The 18,509-nt window shown below is 36.1% G+C and overlaps 1 protein-coding gene across 6 annotated transcripts in view; it reads right to left on the bottom strand.

Moving 5' to 3' along the window:
- WDR19 (WD repeat domain 19) overlaps window positions 1-18,509 on the bottom strand; it is an 83,923-nt gene that overhangs the window by 44,850 nt on the left and 20,564 nt on the right. For all 6 annotated transcript variants that reach the window (XM_032632776.1, XM_032632775.1, XM_032632780.1 and 3 more), the window contains 6 exons: window positions 14,756-14,826; window positions 14,123-14,295; window positions 13,925-14,039; window positions 12,953-13,059; window positions 11,685-11,807; window positions 1,969-2,118 (listed from right to left, as the gene is read on the bottom strand). In XM_032632776.1, coding sequence (XP_032488667.1) covers window positions 1,969-2,118; window positions 11,685-11,807; window positions 12,953-13,059; window positions 13,925-14,039; window positions 14,123-14,295; window positions 14,756-14,826 — 739 coding nt within the window. The remainder of the gene's footprint in view (window positions 1-1,968; window positions 2,119-11,684; window positions 11,808-12,952; window positions 13,060-13,924; window positions 14,040-14,122; window positions 14,296-14,755; window positions 14,827-18,509) is intronic.

Genomic DNA, 18,509 nt, shown 5'->3' with positions numbered 1-18,509 from the left:
AATTCTTATATATTTTCATATATGTACATCACAGAAGCAATGTTTTTCTCACTTTGAAGTTAGATGAAAAAGTAAGCTGCAATAGTAGCACACTATGACAGAGTGAGTGTTTAAAAAAAAAAAAAAAGCACAGCACTCTGGTCAAGAGTCCAAGGGCCTTAGCACAGCTTCCTCTTGTGTCTGAGGTGTGGGGAGGCTCTGCACCACAAGCTCTCCTTTCCCTTCCCTGCCAGGCTGGCCTTACTCCTAGGCAAGACTGGGTATTATTTAAAAGAAGGACTGCTCCTGTGGGTACCACACGCCCCTCGGATATCTTATCCAACAACCTAAAACTCTAACCTACCAATGAGACCCTAACTTGGAAAGAAGTTCACACCCAACCCACCCCATGTTGGGCTAGGGAGGGGCTATGCCCTCATGGAGTCATTCTTTTGTGCGATTTGTTTCACCAGGGTTTTTATTTTTAACTTAACTGAGTTTCAGGTTAGACTTGGAAAAGGGATTGGGGATGAGCAGCAACAGGTGACAAAATTCTGGAATGTGAGGGTTTTAAGTTGTGAAAAAAGAGGTAAAGAGGGCAGAGCTTTAACTAACCCCTGCTAAATAGCTACCCTATGCCTGATAATATGTTTGGAAAAATCAGCTCACTGAAACCTCATCCCAACCCTAGGAAGGAGGTCACACTAGCCTCTTTGACAGAAATTATCAAGGAAAGGAGAACTGTAAAAGGAGAAAGAAAAAAGCATCAACTTGTTCGGGATAGGTCTTACCCCTGGCCCTTCTCCGAGCCGTCAGACCCCACTTCTCACTCTCAGTCCTGTCAGATGCCCGCTGCACCCTGCTACCCTCTTGTGCACCCTGTCTAAACAGCAGACTCCACCTGGGGTGAACCCACATTGGAAGCAAGGCAGCTTAACTCCTTATACCCTGTTCCAGAAAGGAAATCTCTACAGATTGAATTTCCTTATTAAGTAGAGGGAACGCAAGGTCATCTTTTTATTTAGGTCATTTTTCCTCATTTGTTTTGTGATAGAGAAATGGTTCAATAAGAACTAGAATATTAGGAATTTGGCATAAATAATTCAGACACCCATGGAAACCTGTTACATTTGTCAAAGAAAGAAAAGAGAAAGAAAAAAAATGAAGGGAAGATAAAGAAAGGAAGGGAGGAGAGGAAGAGAGAGAAATGGAAGGAAGAAAGTCTTTGTATCTAGGAGAGTGTATTGTTGAGGGGAGAGCTGTCTTCATTGAATCATGTCTTCACTGTGGTGAAGCACAGACGCCTAGGGAAGAGTTATTAAGGGTGGGTCCAAGAGCAGCTGTAGGCTGTGTGAACTGTGACCAACAACATACAAATCATTAACTGGATATCAAAAATAAATGAAAAATTCAAGTATAGTAGATGATGTAAAAATACAACATCTCCTTTATCTAAATCTATTCTCAAAAAAGTTAAGGATGTTTAAAAATAAGAGTAACTAAGTCTAAAGATGGGTTCATCTGTTTTCAATCACTAATGCAAAAATACCTTTCCTTTATGTTCAGGATCTTTAAGAGAAGAGGGAAATCAACTGAGGTGGGCAAAAAGGACAGAGAACAGTCCCTGCCCTCTGAAGCTTTTGCATTTCTAGAGAGAAAACTCATATACCTGAAGATACACTGGAATACTGTGCAGTAAATAAGGTTAAAAATGGTGCAGAATGTAACAACTATTCTTTCCACTAAAATATCTCTCTGAAGATTTTTAACACTGAAAAATGGCAAAATAATGGAAAAACTTTTCTTGATGTAAATAGTCATGAAAACGGATCACAAACATGGTATCACAAACATGATAACAAAGTACTACAATCCTTGGCAAGGTTTAAGAGAAAATGATCTTATATATGGAATATATCTTAAAAACACTTTTTTCTTCATATGTTGCATTTTTTAAAGACAAGCATTTGAAAACTTTTCTTGACTTACTGGACAGTAGACATATCCATCACTTTTTTCATCAATGAAAACTAATCTGGTCCCATTTGGGTCAGGAAAAATCTTTTTCACACTAACAGGATGTCGATAATCATTAACAAATTGCCAATCTTCAATGTAGAAATACTGAATGACACCAGTCTAAAAAGATACAGTCATAGAAATAAAAGGTTGTCAAGAAGATACAGACTTTCAGCATTTATGTTAAACATATTTCCTAACTTAAAGAAAAAAAATGTCGTATTTTTGATCAAGGAAGAATCTAAGAATAATATTTACTATATGAGCAAAGTACAGACCCAAGAAAATAAAATGAAAATGCACATGTGATTAAACAGTCTATTAATTCTAACATTCTTAGTGATATTAAAGCTTAATTGATTTTTCAGATTTTTCACTTGCAAGAAATACCCTTATTGTTTAAGAGTGACTTTCAAGTCATGTTACTTTAAATATTTTTGCTATTAATTAATAGATAAATTAGAAAATTAAGTTTAAAATAAAAAATAAACCAAAACCCACCGGATACAATCAATTGTAGTTCTATATGTTAGCAAAGAACATGCAGACATCAAAATTTAAAAATATATCATTTACAATCACTCAAAAAAATTAAATACTTAGGTGTAAATTCAACAAAGCATGCATAGGATTTGTGCGCTGAAAACTAAAAAACACTAATGAAAGAATTAAAGAACATCTGAATAAATGGAGAGGTGTACTGTATTCATGGATTGGTGTCATAGTAAACATGTTACTTCTCCTGAACTTATATACAAGTTTAATATAATTCCAACAAAAATCTCAACAAGATTTTTTTGTAGACACAGACAAGATTATTCTAAAATTTATATGGACCGGCAAAGGAACTACAATAGCTAAAACAGTTTTGAAAAAATATAGTGGGAAAATTAGTCTATTAAATTTCAAGACTTTTTTTTATAGCTACAGCCATCAAGATTCTGTAGTATTGGTGGAGGGATAGACACATAGATCATTGGAATACACCAGAAAAGCCAGATTACTTGTTACCAGGGATTAAGGATGAGGTGGGGGCAGGAGGAAAGGGGATGTGGAGATAAAACAGCAACATGAAGGATCCTTGTAGTGACAGAATTGTTCTGTATCTTGACTATTAATGTCAATACCCTGGTTGTGATATGCAATGTAATATTACCATTGGGGGAAACTAGGAAAAGGGTTTATTAGGATCTCTCTGTATTGTTTCTTACAACTTCATGTGAATCTATGATGATCTCAAAATAAAAAGTTTAATTGAAATAAAAACACATGATAATATCTTAGATTTCTATTCAGGCCAAGATGGAATAACAGACATGATTTAACTTTCCCACCCAAAATGACCAAAAATAACAGACAAAATACATGAAAAAACAGTTTTTAAGATATTGGAATAAGGCAACAAAGGACAACGATCTCTGAGAGATGGGAAACAAACAAGGTAAGTCCTGTGAATGCTCCAGCTTTCGCCTTGAGAGAGTTTTCAAGCCACGGCAAAGGGAGGGAAAATGCAGGTGGAGCACGATTCCCTGAGGTGAGGAGATAGAGCTGAGAGTCCAGTGGGGGCAGGGAAGGAGGCGGCTAGACTTTGCAGGGTATAGTACCAGAGAGGAGAAAGCTGCACTGAGAGAGAACCTTGGAGATCTTCAGAGGGTCTACCTTGAGTCTTCAGCAGAGAACTAATCACTGCATAAATATGAGAAAACTGCTGAAGCCAGGAAAAAGAACCATCCAAAAGGATGAGCATGAACAGTGACTGGCACTCACACATGTTCCCAATAGCCAGATTGGAAAACATAATTCATGGGATATTGGGTAGAGTATTCAGGAAGATCTCGCCTCAAAAGTGGGAAGTAATCAGCTGTAGACTAAGCAGTGTTTCACATCTACCTAACAAATCACAAAATCAGACTCAAAAGGGTCAAACTGTTTCCAAGCAAATTAACTGCATCCCAGAACAGAGCTGAAGAGTATTTTTAGGAATACAAAAACATCCAGCACCCCAAAAGGTAAAAGTACCATGAGTGCAAAGAAGTAGGAAAACATAACCCATATTAAGGAGAATAACTGATCAATCAAAACTGACCCGGATATTAGAATTAGCAGACAATGTAACTACAACAGTTAATATCACTGCATGGCATATGTTTAAAAAGGTAACTGGAGACATGGAAGATACAAAAACAGACTCTAATATATCTTCTGCAGGTGAGCTACCATGTCTGAAATGAAAAATACGATGGATGAAACTACTGGCAGATTAAACATGACAGAAAAAAAGGCTAGTGACCTTGAAATACAGCAGTAAAAATTATCCAAAATGAAACTGAGAAAAAAAGAATAAAAAAATTTAAAGAGCATCAACTGCAGGATAATTTAAAGTGGTTTAATATATGTATAATTGGAGTTTCTGAAATTGGAATGCAAACAGAGGGAGAAAAAAATATTTGAAGAAATAATGGTTGAAAATATTCCAAATTTTATTAAAACTATAAACCCTTGGATTCAACAACCTCAAGCACAAGAAATATGAAGAAACTTACATCAAGACAGATCACAATCAACTTGCTCAAAACCAGTGATAAAGTATTAAAAGAAGCCAGAGGAAAAAGACAGCTTACACACAGAGGAACAAAGATAAAGATGACCAATTTCTCATTAGAAATAATGCAGGCCAGAAGACAGAGGAGCAACATCTTTAAAGTACTGAAAGAAAAAACTGTCAACCTACAATTCTATATCTAGCAAAAATATTTTTCAAAAATGCAGGTGAAATAAAGATGTCTTCAGACACGAAAGCAAAAGAATTCATCACCAGCAGACCAGCACTACAAACAGTGATAAAGGAAGTCCTTTAGTGGAAGGAAAATGATACCAGCTGGAACTATGGATCCACATAATAGAATGAAGGGCACCAAAAATGGTAACTATATGGAGAAATATATAAGATATTTTTAATTATGTAAATCTCTTAATTGATTGTTTAAACAAAACTAATATCAGTGTATTATGGGGTTTATGACACCTGCAAAAGTAAAATGTATGACAGCAACAGCAGAGGTAGGAGGGGACACATACTATTCTAATAAATGAACTTATACTATTCTCTATACCTTACGAGGTATAATGTCACTTGAAGGTAGCCTGTGATAAATTAAGGATGTATACTACAAAACCTAAAACAACCACTAAAATAAGAGTTGTAGCTAATAAGGTCAATGAATGAGATAAAATTGAATAGTAAAAAATACACAATCCAAAAGAAGGCAAAAGAAGAGGAAAAAGGCAACAAAGAAGAGATGGGACAAATAGAAAACAAATAGCAAGATGGTAGATCGAACCTAAACACAGAGATAATCTCATTAAATTCAAAAGTCTAAACAACATAGTTGGACTTCCCTGGTGGCGCAGTGGTTAAGGATCCACCTGCCAATGCAGGGGACATGGGTTCAAGCCCTGGTCCAGGAAGATCCCACATGCCGTGGTGCAACTAAGCCCGTGTGCCACAACTACTGAGCCTGAGTTCTAGGGCCCGCGAGGCACAACTACTGAGCCCATGTGCAACAAATACTGAAGCCTGCACGCATAGAGCCCATGTTCTGCAAAAAGAGAAGCCACTACAATGAGGAGCCTGCACACTGCAACGAAGAATAGCCCCCCACTCGCCGCAGCTAGAGCAAGCCTGCGTGCAGCAACAAAGACCCAACACAACCAAAAATAAATAAATTAATTTAAAATAAAAAAATAAACACTGTAATTAAAAGGCAGAGTTTGTCAAATTGTGAGAATTAATATGGTGCCTACAAGAAAAATATTTTACATATAAAGACACAAATGGTTAAAAATAAAAGAATGGAAAAATATATACCAGGGTAACATTCTAAAAAATTAGAATGGCTATATTAATATCAGGCAAAATCAATTCCAGAGCAAAGACTATTGCCAGGGATAAAAAGGGTCATTTCAAAATGATAAAGGGGCTAATTTATGAAGAGAACATAACCATCCTAAATGGTTATGTACCTAATAACAGAGCTTCAATACACATAAATTAAAAAAAATTGACAGAACTGCAAAGAGAAATAGACAAATCCACAATTGTAATCTGAGTTTTCAATACCATTTTCTCAATAACTGACAGAACAAGTACATATAAAGTTGCAGAAGTCTTGAACATCATCAACCACCTTGATCTGACATTCTAGAACAGCATATCCTTTCCAAATACACAAGAACATTTACCAAGATAGATCACACTCTGTACCATAAATTAAGTCCCACAAATTTAAAAGGATTCAAGTCATACAAAGTATGTTCACTGACCATAACAGAACTAAATCAGAAATCAATAACAGAAAGATCTCTGTAAAATCTCGATTGTTAGAAAATTAAACACTGGACTTCTAAATAACCCATGAATCAGAGAAGAATTAAAAGAGAAATTGTAAAACATTTTGAACAGAATAAAAATAAAACACAACATATCAGAATTTGCAGGATGTTGCTAAGATAGTACTTAGGGGAAAATGTCTAGCACTAAGGGAGTATATTAGAAAAGAATTGTCTCAACTCAATGAACTCAGCTTCCATCTTAAGAAACTAGAAAAAGAACAAATTAAAGCCAAAATAAGCAGGAGAAAGGAAATAAAGATCAGAGCAGAAATCAATGAAACAGAAAACAGAAAACAACAGAGAAAAATCAATGAAACAAAACAGTTGTATTCTCCTAAAAGATTGATAAAACAAAACTGATAAACCTCCAGGCACACCAATCAGGAAAAATGACACAAATTACCCAAATCAGGAAAGAAACAGGTGATATTACTACAGATTCTACAAATATTTAAAAGGATAAGGAATATTATGAATAATTTTATGCCTATACATTTGATAATTTAGATAAATGGACAAATTCCTTGTAAAACACAAACTACCAAAGCTCACTCATGGAAAAAACAGATAACCCAAATATTTTGATATTGATTATAGGAATTAAATTTATAGTTTAAAACCTTCCCATAAAAAAACTCCAGGCCTAGAAGGCTTCGTAGGAAAACAGCTCCACCATGGCACCTGGCTACTTTGCAATGCCACAGAGTCAAGGTTCAACTGTAGTCTGACCCATGTCTTGGCAGAATCCTCTGTTATCTTACAAGGAACATGGTGAGATGAGCACTCTTGTGAAAATCTGTCACTGAGTCATTTCTCATCCACCTCTCTGTCTTGTGGGAGACTTCCATGAGGAATTTCTCAGCTGCTTCCCTGGTTCCACTGATGTCCAATTCATCTTGGATTGTCCAATTCATCTTCCTTAGTGTATAGCTGCAGAGTATAAACTGCTTAGTTGTAGCAGAGTTGAGTCCTCCACCACAGAGTACATAGAAGAGCATCTGACCCCTTCGGTTTGGTATTATCCTGTGGCACTAAGAATGTGGGGAGCTCTAATAACATGATCTTGCCTTTGCTGTATACATCTATTTGGGACTGCTTCCTCCTTACCAGCTGAATCTATGGAAGTGCAGCAAGCCAACCTAGCAGGTACTACTCAACTGCTGCTAGGAATTGCTTGATCACCCAGTAGGCTTCACTGGCACATTCTTTCAAACATTTAAGCAAAAAACAAACAAAAAACAAAACACTAATTCTAATCAACCCTTCCAGAAAATTGAAGATGACTAACTCATTCTATGATCATTACCCTGATACTAAAATCAGACAAAGGCATCATAGGAAAAGAAAACAGCAGACCAATGTCCCTCATGTATGTAGATATAAAGATTTGAAATAAAACTTTAGTAAATGAATTCAACAATGTATAAAAAGAAGAATACATCATGATCAAGCAGGGGTTATCCCAGGAATGCTGGGTTGGCTTAACACTAGAAAATTAATTAATATAATCCACAAATTATAAACAAACTAAAAAAGAAAACCCATGTGATCATTTCGATAGATGGAGAAAAAGCATTTGATAAAATCCAACATCCACAGAAATTCTTAGTAAACTAGAAATAGAAGAAAACTTCTTCAACCTGATAACAGGAATCTGTAAAAGACCTACAGCTAACAACATACTTAATGGTCAAGAACAAGACAAAGACATCTACTCTCATTGCTTCTATCCAACAATATATTGGAATAGAAGGCAGACTGAAAAGGAAGAAGTAAAACTATCTTTATTAGCAGATGACATGATCATCTATATAGAAAATCCAATGGAATCTACCGAAAAAAACGCTACTAGAACTAGTGAGTTTAGCTAGGTTTCAGGATACAAGATGAATATACAAAAGTCAGTTGCATGTCTATATGCTAGAAATGAATAATCAGAAATCAAAATAAAAAGGCAATACCATGTATAGGAGTACCCAAAATACGAAATACTTAGGTATAAATCTGAAACAAGATGTGAAAGACCTGTACACAGAAAACTCCAAAACATTGCTAAGAGAAATTAAAGAAAATCTAAATAAATGAAGATATATATCTTGTTCCTTGGTGGGAAGACTCAATATTGTTATGATGGCAGTTGATCTGTAAGTTCAACAATGATCCCAATAAAAATCCCAGCAGGTTTTTTGTAAAACTGGACAAACTTATTGTAAAATTTAACTGGGAATACAAAAAACTGAGAATAGCCAAAACAACTTTGAAAGGGAAACACAAAAGTTAGAGGGCTAACACTACCTGATTTCAAGACTTATTATAAAGCTACAGCAATCAAAACATTGTGATACTGATGTAAAGACAGATAAACAGATCAAGAGAATGAACAGAGAGTCCAGAAAAAGATCTGTGCATTTATGGACAATTGATTTTTGACAAAAGTACAAAATTGACTCAACAGAATAACAGTGTTTTCAACAAATGTTGCTGGAACAACCGAATAGCTATATGCAGGGGAAAAGCCCACAATACTTTGATCCATATCTCACAGCATAAACAAAAATTAACTCAAAATGGATCACAGACCTCAATGTAAAACATAAAAGTTGAAAGCTTCTAGAAGAAAACATAAGAGAAAAACTTTGTGACCTTGGGTTAGGCAAAAATTTCTTCGATATGACACCCAAAGCACAACCTATAAAAAAATTAATTGATAAACTGGACCTGGTCAAAATTTTTAAAATTCTCCTCTTTGAAAGACACTGTTAAGAGACTGAAAAGACAACTCACACACTGGGTGGAAAATACTTGCGAAGCACATATCCGATAAAGGACTTGAATCCAAAATGTGTGAAGAACCGTCAAAGCTCAATGAGAAAACAAACAATCCAATTGAGAAATGGTCAAGGGCTTCCCTGGTGGCGCAGTGGTTAAGAATTCGCCTGCCAATGCAGGGCACACAGGTTCAAGCCCTGGTCTGAGAAGATCCCACATGCCACGGAGCAACTAAGCCCGTGTGCCACAACTACTGAGCCTGTGCTCTAGAGACCGCAAACCACAACTACTGAGCCCATGTGCAACAACTACTGAAGCCTGCGTGCCTAGAGCCTGTGCTCTGCAATGAGAAGCCCATGCACCACAATGAAGAGCAGCCCCTGCTCACTGCAACTAGAGAAAGCCTGCGCACAGCAACAAAGACCCAATGCAGCCAAAAATAAATAAATTAAATAAATTAAAAAAAAAAAAGAAATGGTCAAAAAACTTGGACACTTCACCAAAGATATACAGCTAGCAAATAAGCATATGAAAAGATGTTCTACATCATTAGTCCGGTAATGAAATGCAAATTAAAATCATAATGAGGTATCGCTACACACTTACTAGAGTGGCTAAAATGTAAAAGACCGATCATATCAAGTGTTAGTGAGGATGTAGAGGAATTGGAGCACTCATACACTGTTGATGGGAATGTAAAATGGTACAACCAATTAATTTAGAAAAGAGTGTCAGTTTCTTAAAAGGTTAAACATACACTTGCTATATGACATATCATTCTACTTCTAGGCATTTATCCAAGAGAAAAGAAAGCATATGTCTATACAAAGACTTGAACACAAATTTGTTTATAGCAGCTTTATTTGTAAATATTCCAAACTGGAAGTAACACCAATGTCCATCCATAGGTTCACGGATAAGCAAATTATGATATATGCATACTGTGGAATACTACCCAGCAAGAAAAAGGAATGAACTATTGACACACACACCAACATGGATGAATCTCAAAATAACTATACTGAGCCAGACAAAAGGAGTGCCTACTATGATTCCATTTATATACAACTCTAGAAAAGACAAACTCATTTATAGTGACAGAAAGCACTGAGTGGGGAGGGATGGGAAGACGGAATCATAAAGGGTCATTAGAAAACTTTTGGGGGTGATGAATATGTTCACTATTTTGATTAAGTTGATGGTGTTTTCACAGGATATACATATGTCAAAACTTATCAAATTATAGACTTTCAATAGTGTGGTTTATTGTATAACAATTATACTTCAATAAAGCTGCTAAAAAACCCCGATATTTTCAGAATCACTCAAGAATGAGATATTTTATAGGAAAAAGAGATTTTGTAACTGTGTGTGGTGATGGATGTTAACTAGAGGGTTACCATTTTGCAATATGTACAAAGACTGAATCATTATGCTGCACACCTGAAACTAATAGAATGTTATATGTCAATTATACCTCAATAAAAAAAAGAAACTGAGATAGAGATAAATGCTATGTTATTGGCAGATTACTACACTTTGAGTTCTTACTTCACAATGCTGTGTGGCACAGTGGGAAGAGTAGATTTTCCATCAGAAAATCTTGCTTGTTAAGTCCACCTCTACTACAAACTTACTAACTTCTCAATCTTCAGTATCCTTATCTCTAAAACTTTTCTGCTTATATATTTATGACTATATTTACTACTTATTTACCACTTTACCTGATACATGAAACCTACCCTACATGTGTATATAGCTCAAAGACTCATTATTTTAGGTCAAACTTAAATTTAAAAAGTCTCTCTTCTGGCAATAAGCATGTTTTAAAATATGCTCGGTTTATAAAATAGTATGAGAAAATGGAACCTTTGAAACAGTGAATAATTGTTTTCTAATGTGGAAAACAATGCTTTTTTTTTTTTTAGACCAACTTTACTGAATTCTTCTAGAGGCTAAGCAAGGTAAGAGGTATGATATGCTTTGAAAAACTCTGAAAACTTTTTACTAATATAAGATGCTACTACTAAACTATGTTTTATGTATATGTGGCTAATGTAATATTTAGCAGTACAGGGTATTGGTGGTTCAAAAGACAAAAAATTGAAGTGGGATTCTCAATATTCAATTAATTTTAATTAAATGCCCACTAAATGTAGGCACTGGAGAGCTAAAGTTGAATGACGTGTTTTACATTTGTCATCAAATTAAATCCTTAAAGCATCTAGATAAGGAAAATGAGGCTGGGAGGTGTCAAGCAGGAAGTAGCAAGTAAGAGAGCTAGTATCTGAGCCCAGATTGTCCAGACTCCAAAGCCGTTGTGCCATCAAAATTGCTTATAGTTACAAAAGCACTTGACACTGGCAAATCACACCACCTATGTGCTCTACGTAAGTATATAATGTTTGTAATTGCACATAAGATATCTATATAATAGATGTATATAAACACATATATAATAAACAAATTACAAGGTAAAAATGAGAAATTCCCCCATGTCCTATATTAAGGAAGACAATACGTACATCTGTGCCATAGATGAGGAAATCACCAGTTAAGGCATGACATAAAATACGGCACTTATCATCCACTGCTGGGAAAAGTCGAGTCTCACGTTCTTCTTGAGTATCCAACATTTCACTTTCTATCTAAAACATAAAGAATAATAGTGGATCATAGATTTATCTGAATAAACCTGGTTTGCAACATCTAAGGGGTAGGGGAGAGTCTTTTTCTTAAGTTCAGCTAAACATTCAGACTCACCAAACTATCACAGACCAGTTTACTCAAAAAGATATCAGGAAGGAACCCAGCTTGCCAGCAGGACGCATTAAACAACCCTTTTAATGGGAATAGTCTCCGCAGCAGGCTCTGCAATTGTCTAGTAGCTAGTATCTTTGGCTTCCCAGAAGCAAAGAGCCAAGAAACAGATGTGGGAGATGCCCTGGTTGAGAAGTCCCATATTTCAGGGGCCAATATCTCTTGAGCAACTCAACAGGCACAGTTTCAAGATCCCCACAAGTGACATGCCCAAATACATGGGTCAGTGCATTCCAGGAAGCCAGACGTATGGCATACCCATCAGTTTTTACAATTTACTTATAGTTCCTCCTAGATGCAGTCTACACAGTCATTTTTACCATAAGCAATGTTGTGAGTAGCACAGCTGGAACTCTGTCAGGTTTCATGGGAACAGAGCTTGGGAGTCAACTGAACAGCTCGTGCAGAAGGGTAAGGAGTTCTGTTAATCCTTTATCCATATCTGGCTTTCTAGCTAGTCTGTCATATGGTTGCTTCTTTTTTTTTTAATTTTTTAAAAATAAATCTTTATTTTAGAATGCTTTTAGATTTTCAGAAAAGGTGTGAAGATAGTAGAGTTCTCATATACCCCACACCTGGTTTCCCCTATCATTGATACGTTACATGAGTATGGTACGTTTATTACAAATAATAACGAATATCAATACATCATTTACAACATAACTCCATACATTATTCAGATTTCCTAGTTTTTACCCTAATGCTGTTTTTTGTTTTTTTTAACATCTTTATTGGAGTATCATTGCTTTACAATGGTGTGTTAGTTTCTGCTGTATAACAAAGTGAATCAGCTGTACATATACATTTATCCCCATATCCCCTCCCTCTTGTGCTCCCTCCAATCCTCCCTATCCCACCCCTCTAGGTGGTCACAAAGCATATGGTCGCTTCTTGACCAAAGTTCTTGATAATAAAACATTAGGCTGTTCATCACTTACCTGAGCAGGCCTCAGGACATCAAAATTATACTTACCAAATGTAACTGGACTTTGCCTTCAAAAAGTGCAGCTGCATAGTCAGAATGAAGGCAAACGCTGGCTACTGTCCCCAGATATTCCACATCTTTCAATTTTTTAACAGCTGCAGCAATTAAAACAAAACCAAGCACATTAAAATATAAATAAAATGATCTAATTAATGATTTGCAAATAAGTTTTAAACGTGTGCCTTTGCAAGAATATTCCGAACCTAAAATTTTTATTTTAGCCATTCTAAAGAAAATCTTAGTTGCCATATAAATTTGCCTTCAGGAATTTCATAGTGGTTCACATGAAACAAAGTAATGTAAAATAAAATCACATGCAAAACAACCAAAAATTAAACCTTAGTGACAATAAGCTTAATAGAACATCTAAGGATAATTCTCAGGTTGGCTCTGTTCCTGAGGGATATCTGACCTCCAGTGGGGAAAGGGGTGGAGAGGAGGAAGGAGGGGAAGAAAAAGCAAGGCTCCCTTCAGATGCTAATGGTCATTTTTCAAAGAATAAAGCGGGGGAGGGAATCAACATTTACTAAGTACCCACCAGACCAAGAAGTGCCTAAGAAAGACCATGTGCAAAAGCAGATCACACATTTTATTTCATTTAATTTTCCTCATAAGTAGAAGAACCCTCATTTTCCAGATAAGTAAACCAAGCCTCAGAGGGGTAAAGAATTCGTCTACAGGCACCCAGCTAAAAGAGGCAGAGGGAATTTGAACCCAGGGCCCAATTTTAAAGATCACACTCTGCCCTGCTATACCATGGTGTCTTCACAACAAAGGTAAAGAATAAAACCTTTCCAAATATTATGCAAATTTTTTAGAAGATTTGCAAAACCATTTAAGCTAAGAAAGGGATGTCTGAAGAAAAAGAGTGAAAGACTTGGTCTTAAAAGAAACTATCAGTGCTTCCCAAATAAAAACAAATTATACGCTGGATAAGAAAACAACTGGATTTAGACTTGCCGTTCTCTCCAAGGACATAAAACCAAGCTCGATTATTCATTCCCACAGCCAGATGATAAAGCCCTACTGCTATAAAGTTGGGTTCCACATCCACAGAAACTGTGACTGGTAGCTCCTATAATAGAGAAAAATAACAGTAGTTAACCGTTGAAACTGTTTTGATTTTATTAATAAATAAAAGTAACAGCATTTTCATACTCCTTCAACAGGGTTGGCTATGGTGACTTCAAGGAGAGAGGTGAGATATGCAATCCTGGTGCTGCAGGCATCCCCGAGGACAGGGAGCTTGGTCAGGAAAACATGGAGCGATCCCCTCTGGGTAGACAGTGCCAGCAACTGACCATCATCTGTCCAGGACAAGGTGCCCAACCCTGAAATAATGGACATAATAAAGGATTATTCAAAAACAGAGATACTGTTGCAGGCAAACAAGCAACTCTCCTCACTTAAGCTGCCAGAAGCATAAAAATCTTCAAATTTTAAAAATAGTTTAGTCTTTATTTAGACTAGGACATTCATCATGGATTGGCTTATAGACATGAGCCCTGATTCATTCAACACTGGCTCAAAGGGAAGGTATGTAAGAATTTAGTTTTTGCAACTGGATTTGGGATAAAATGCACTAGACATCTTTGAATCAAAGTGGACTTATATGCTTCTAGTCAAGGAGTATGACTCAACATAATTACTGAAATAAGGAGGCTATCTTAGGGAACTCTAGCAAAAGGCGTTAATTTTATTCCTCCTATAATTAATGCAAACCATACAGTGACACATTACTCTCTGTAATCGAAATGATAAAATGTCATTCTGCTACAGAAAAATCAGTACCTTTATTTTCATCATCCAGGTTGATTATAGCATACATGTCTTTTAATTCTGCCAAGTCATGGATTTTAATGCTGAAAAAAAAAAATGTCCTTTAAATATGACCACTAAGTTAAATTGTTTTTCTTCACAAACAATTATAAGCTATGGAACAGGTCTGTGTTCTTCAAAAAAAGGAGGATCCACTGGGTTAAGGTAAGAAAATATTAAATTTTCTATATTTAATTATATTTTATCCCTTAAATTTTTGTTTGTTGAGTTGTGGGGTAGGGTTGTGCCTTAGTTCTCTAATCTACAGCTTCAGGAACAAGGAGGTTTAAGTTATCCTGAAGAAAAGTTTGAGTAGGAAAACATTCCCCTGAGCAGTATTGATTACTGCAAGCTGAAACAGGTTTCTCTTTGCAATGTGTCCTCCCCCCACCCCGCCCCGCCTGCCCCAAGAGTTCTTTCCTACAAAAAGAAGTGACGTATAATAGAAAGAGCATTCAATTTGGAATCACAAGGCCTAGGTGGAAAGCTCTGAAAAATGCAGGCATAATGTTACTTCATGGGGTTATTGGGAAGAGTAAGTAGGCTAATGCGAATGAAAGCTGTGTAGCAGGATGTCGGGACCTAACGGTTGCAACATTTCTTTCTTCCTGTCTCCCTTCCCCTCTCCTTCCTTCCTCCCTCCCACTGTTTCCCACTTATATATTTTTCCTTTCATTTAAAACATTAAATGTTTTCATTTAATTAAACTTTTAATTTTGATACAATTATAGGTCCACATGTGGTTGTAAGAAGTAACAGAGAGATTCTGTGTAACTTTTACCTTTTTCCCCAATGGTAACACCTTGAAAAACTATAGTATGATATCATAATCAGGATGTTGACATTGATAAAATCCATGAATCTTATTCAGATGTCCCTGGTCTTACTTGTACGCTGTGTGTGTATACATATATCCACTCTTTTTTAGGTTCTTTTCCCATATAGGTCATTACAGAATATTGAGTCGAGTTCCCTGTGCTATACAGTAGGTTCTTATTAGTTATCTATTTTATATATAGTAGTATGTATTTGTCAATCCCAGTCTCCCAATTTATCCCTTCCCTCCCTTCCCCCCTGGTAACCATAGGTTTTTTCCTACATTTGTGACTATTTGTTTTGTAAATAAGTTTATTTGTACCATATTTTTAGTTTCCACATATAAGCGATATCATATGATATTTATCTTTCTCTGACTTATTCACTCAATATGACAATCTCTAGGTCCATCCATATTGCTGCAAATGGCATTATTTTGTTCTTTTTTATGGCTGAGTAATAGTCTATTGTCTATATGTACCACATCTTCTTTATCCACTCCTCTGTCGATGGACATTTGCTTGTAGATTTTTTTGATGATGGCCATTCTGACTGGTATGAGGTGATACCCCATTATAGTTTTGATTTGCATTTCTCTAATAATTAAGGATGTTGAGCATCTTTTCATGTGCTTTTTGGCCATCTGTATGTCTTCTTTAGAGAAATGTTTATTTAGATCTTCTGCCCATTTTTTGATTGGGTTGTGTTCCCTGTCTTCTAAGTTGTCAAATTTCTGAGTATAAAGGTGTTTGTAGTATTCCTTTCTCCTTTTAATGGTTTTCAGGTCTGTAGTGATACCTCTATTTCACTCCTGATATTGGTGATTTGTGTCTTCTATTTTTGTTATCCTTGCTAGAGATTTATCAATTTTTTTCAAAAATTCCAGCTTTTTAATTAATTTTTTTCCCACTTTTTAATTTTCAATTTCTGCTCTTTATTACTTTCTTCCTTCTGCTCTGGGCCTATTTTGCTCTTCTTTTTCTAGTTTCTTGAGGTAGGAACTTAGCTAATTGATTTGAAATCTTTTCTTTCCTGTGTATGAATTTATACTATAAATTTTCTTCTCAGAAATGCTTTAGCTGACTCTCATATATTTTGATATGTTGCATTTCCATTTTCACTAAGTTCTATGTATTTTTTAATTTGCTTTGAGATTTACTCTTTGACCCAAGAGTTATTTGGAAGTAGGTTGTCTACTTTCCAAGTGTTTAGAGAATTTCTTGTTGTCTTTCTGCTACTGATTTCAAGCATGATTACATGATGGTTAGAGAACACATTTTGTATAATTTCAATTTCAATTTGCTGAGGTTTATTTCATGGTCCAGGATATGGTCTACCTTGGTGAATGTTCCATGGGTGCTTGGAAAAAATGTGTATTCTGTTGTTGTTGGGTGGAGTGTTCTGTAGATGTCTGCTAGGTCTGGTTGGTTTACAACATGGTCCAAGTCTGTTGAGAGTTTAGCTAAGCTACACCATGATGTAGCTGCCTTGGCATCTACTTTGGCCAAGTGCCTTGCAGGGACCTTAAACTAACACTAGTCCTTCCTGAACACGCATGCCCTACATAGCAGCCCACAGTCACAAGCAAATGTAAGTTCCTTATGCGACTTCACCAATAGTCCTTGTGACCAACAGTCTCCACTGCCTGGAGACCTACCCAGCTATTTACCATTACTGTTGCTTTTCTTTTATTCTTGATGTTCCAAATTTCCTTCTGTCATCTGTTTTCTTCTATCTGAAGAACTTCCTTCAGCAATTCTTTTAGAGGAGGTCCACTGGCAGTAAATTCTCTTCATTCTCCTTCATCTGAGGATGTTTTTATTTCACCTTCATTACTGATGGATATTTTTACTGGATATAGAGAGAGGTTTGGTTAACAATTCTTTTCTTTCAGCACTTTAAGAATGCTGTGAGTTTCCCTCTGGCCTCTATGGTTTACGGTGAGAAATCTGCTGTCGTTCAAAATGTTCTCTGGCTGCTTTCAAAATCTTTTCTTTGCCTTTAGCTTTTAGCAGTTTGATTATGATGTGTCTGGGCCTAGATTTCTTTGGATTTACCCTTTTGGGGTTTGCTGAGCTTATATAATATATAGGTTTATGTCTTTTGCCAAATGTGAGAGTTTCCGGCCATTATTTCTGAGATTCTTAAGACATAAGTGTTAGACTTTTGGTAGTTTCACAGGTCCCTGAGGCTCTGCTCATTTTTTTCTCTTTTCCAATCTTTTTTTCCTCTGGGTCTGAATGGATATTTCTATTGCTCTACCTTCAACTTCAAAACTCTTTTACTCTGTGATTTCCATTCTGGTATTACATACACTGCATTAATATTATTTTTTCAGTCCTAGAATTTCCACTTGATTCTTCTTTATAGGCTCTATTTCTTTTCTGAGACTGTTCCCATGTGTTTTGAGAATGCTAGCCCTTACTTCTTGGAGCATTTTTATAATAGCTGCTAAGTGCATCACCTTGGCATTGATGTCTTTTGATTGCCATTTCTCAAGTGAGTTGAAATTTTCCTGATTCTTCAAGTAATTTGGGGTTATATTCTGGACATTTTGAATATTATGTTATGGACTCTGTCTTGTTTAAATCCCACAGAGAAGGTTAATTTTTTTTTTCTTTTTTTTAAGCAGGCAATCAGCCCAGTGGGTCAGGCCACACATTTTAACCAGCCTTCTGTGGGTTATGATTTCAATGTCAGTTCCACTTCCAAAGCCTTTGCAGTGGTACTCGGATATGTCCCTGTATGCCCTACTCTTTGGCCAGTATAGGACATGGGCTATGATCTATCCCTTATTTCAGTTCTCAAAGTCTTCGGTATGTGTTTAGGATGTGATACACACACACAGCTCAGGGATGAACCTGGGAGTTCATAAATATCTTTACAGGGTTGCTTTCCAGAGTTTCTCCTT

The sequence above is a fragment of the Phocoena sinus genome, chromosome 5, assembly GCF_008692025.1.
Source record: "Phocoena sinus isolate mPhoSin1 chromosome 5, mPhoSin1.pri, whole genome shotgun sequence".
Lineage (NCBI taxonomy): Eukaryota > Metazoa > Chordata > Mammalia > Artiodactyla > Phocoenidae > Phocoena > Phocoena sinus.
The sequence above is the reverse complement of the archived record's forward strand: the minus strand, read 5'-3'. Positions and strand labels throughout refer to the sequence as shown.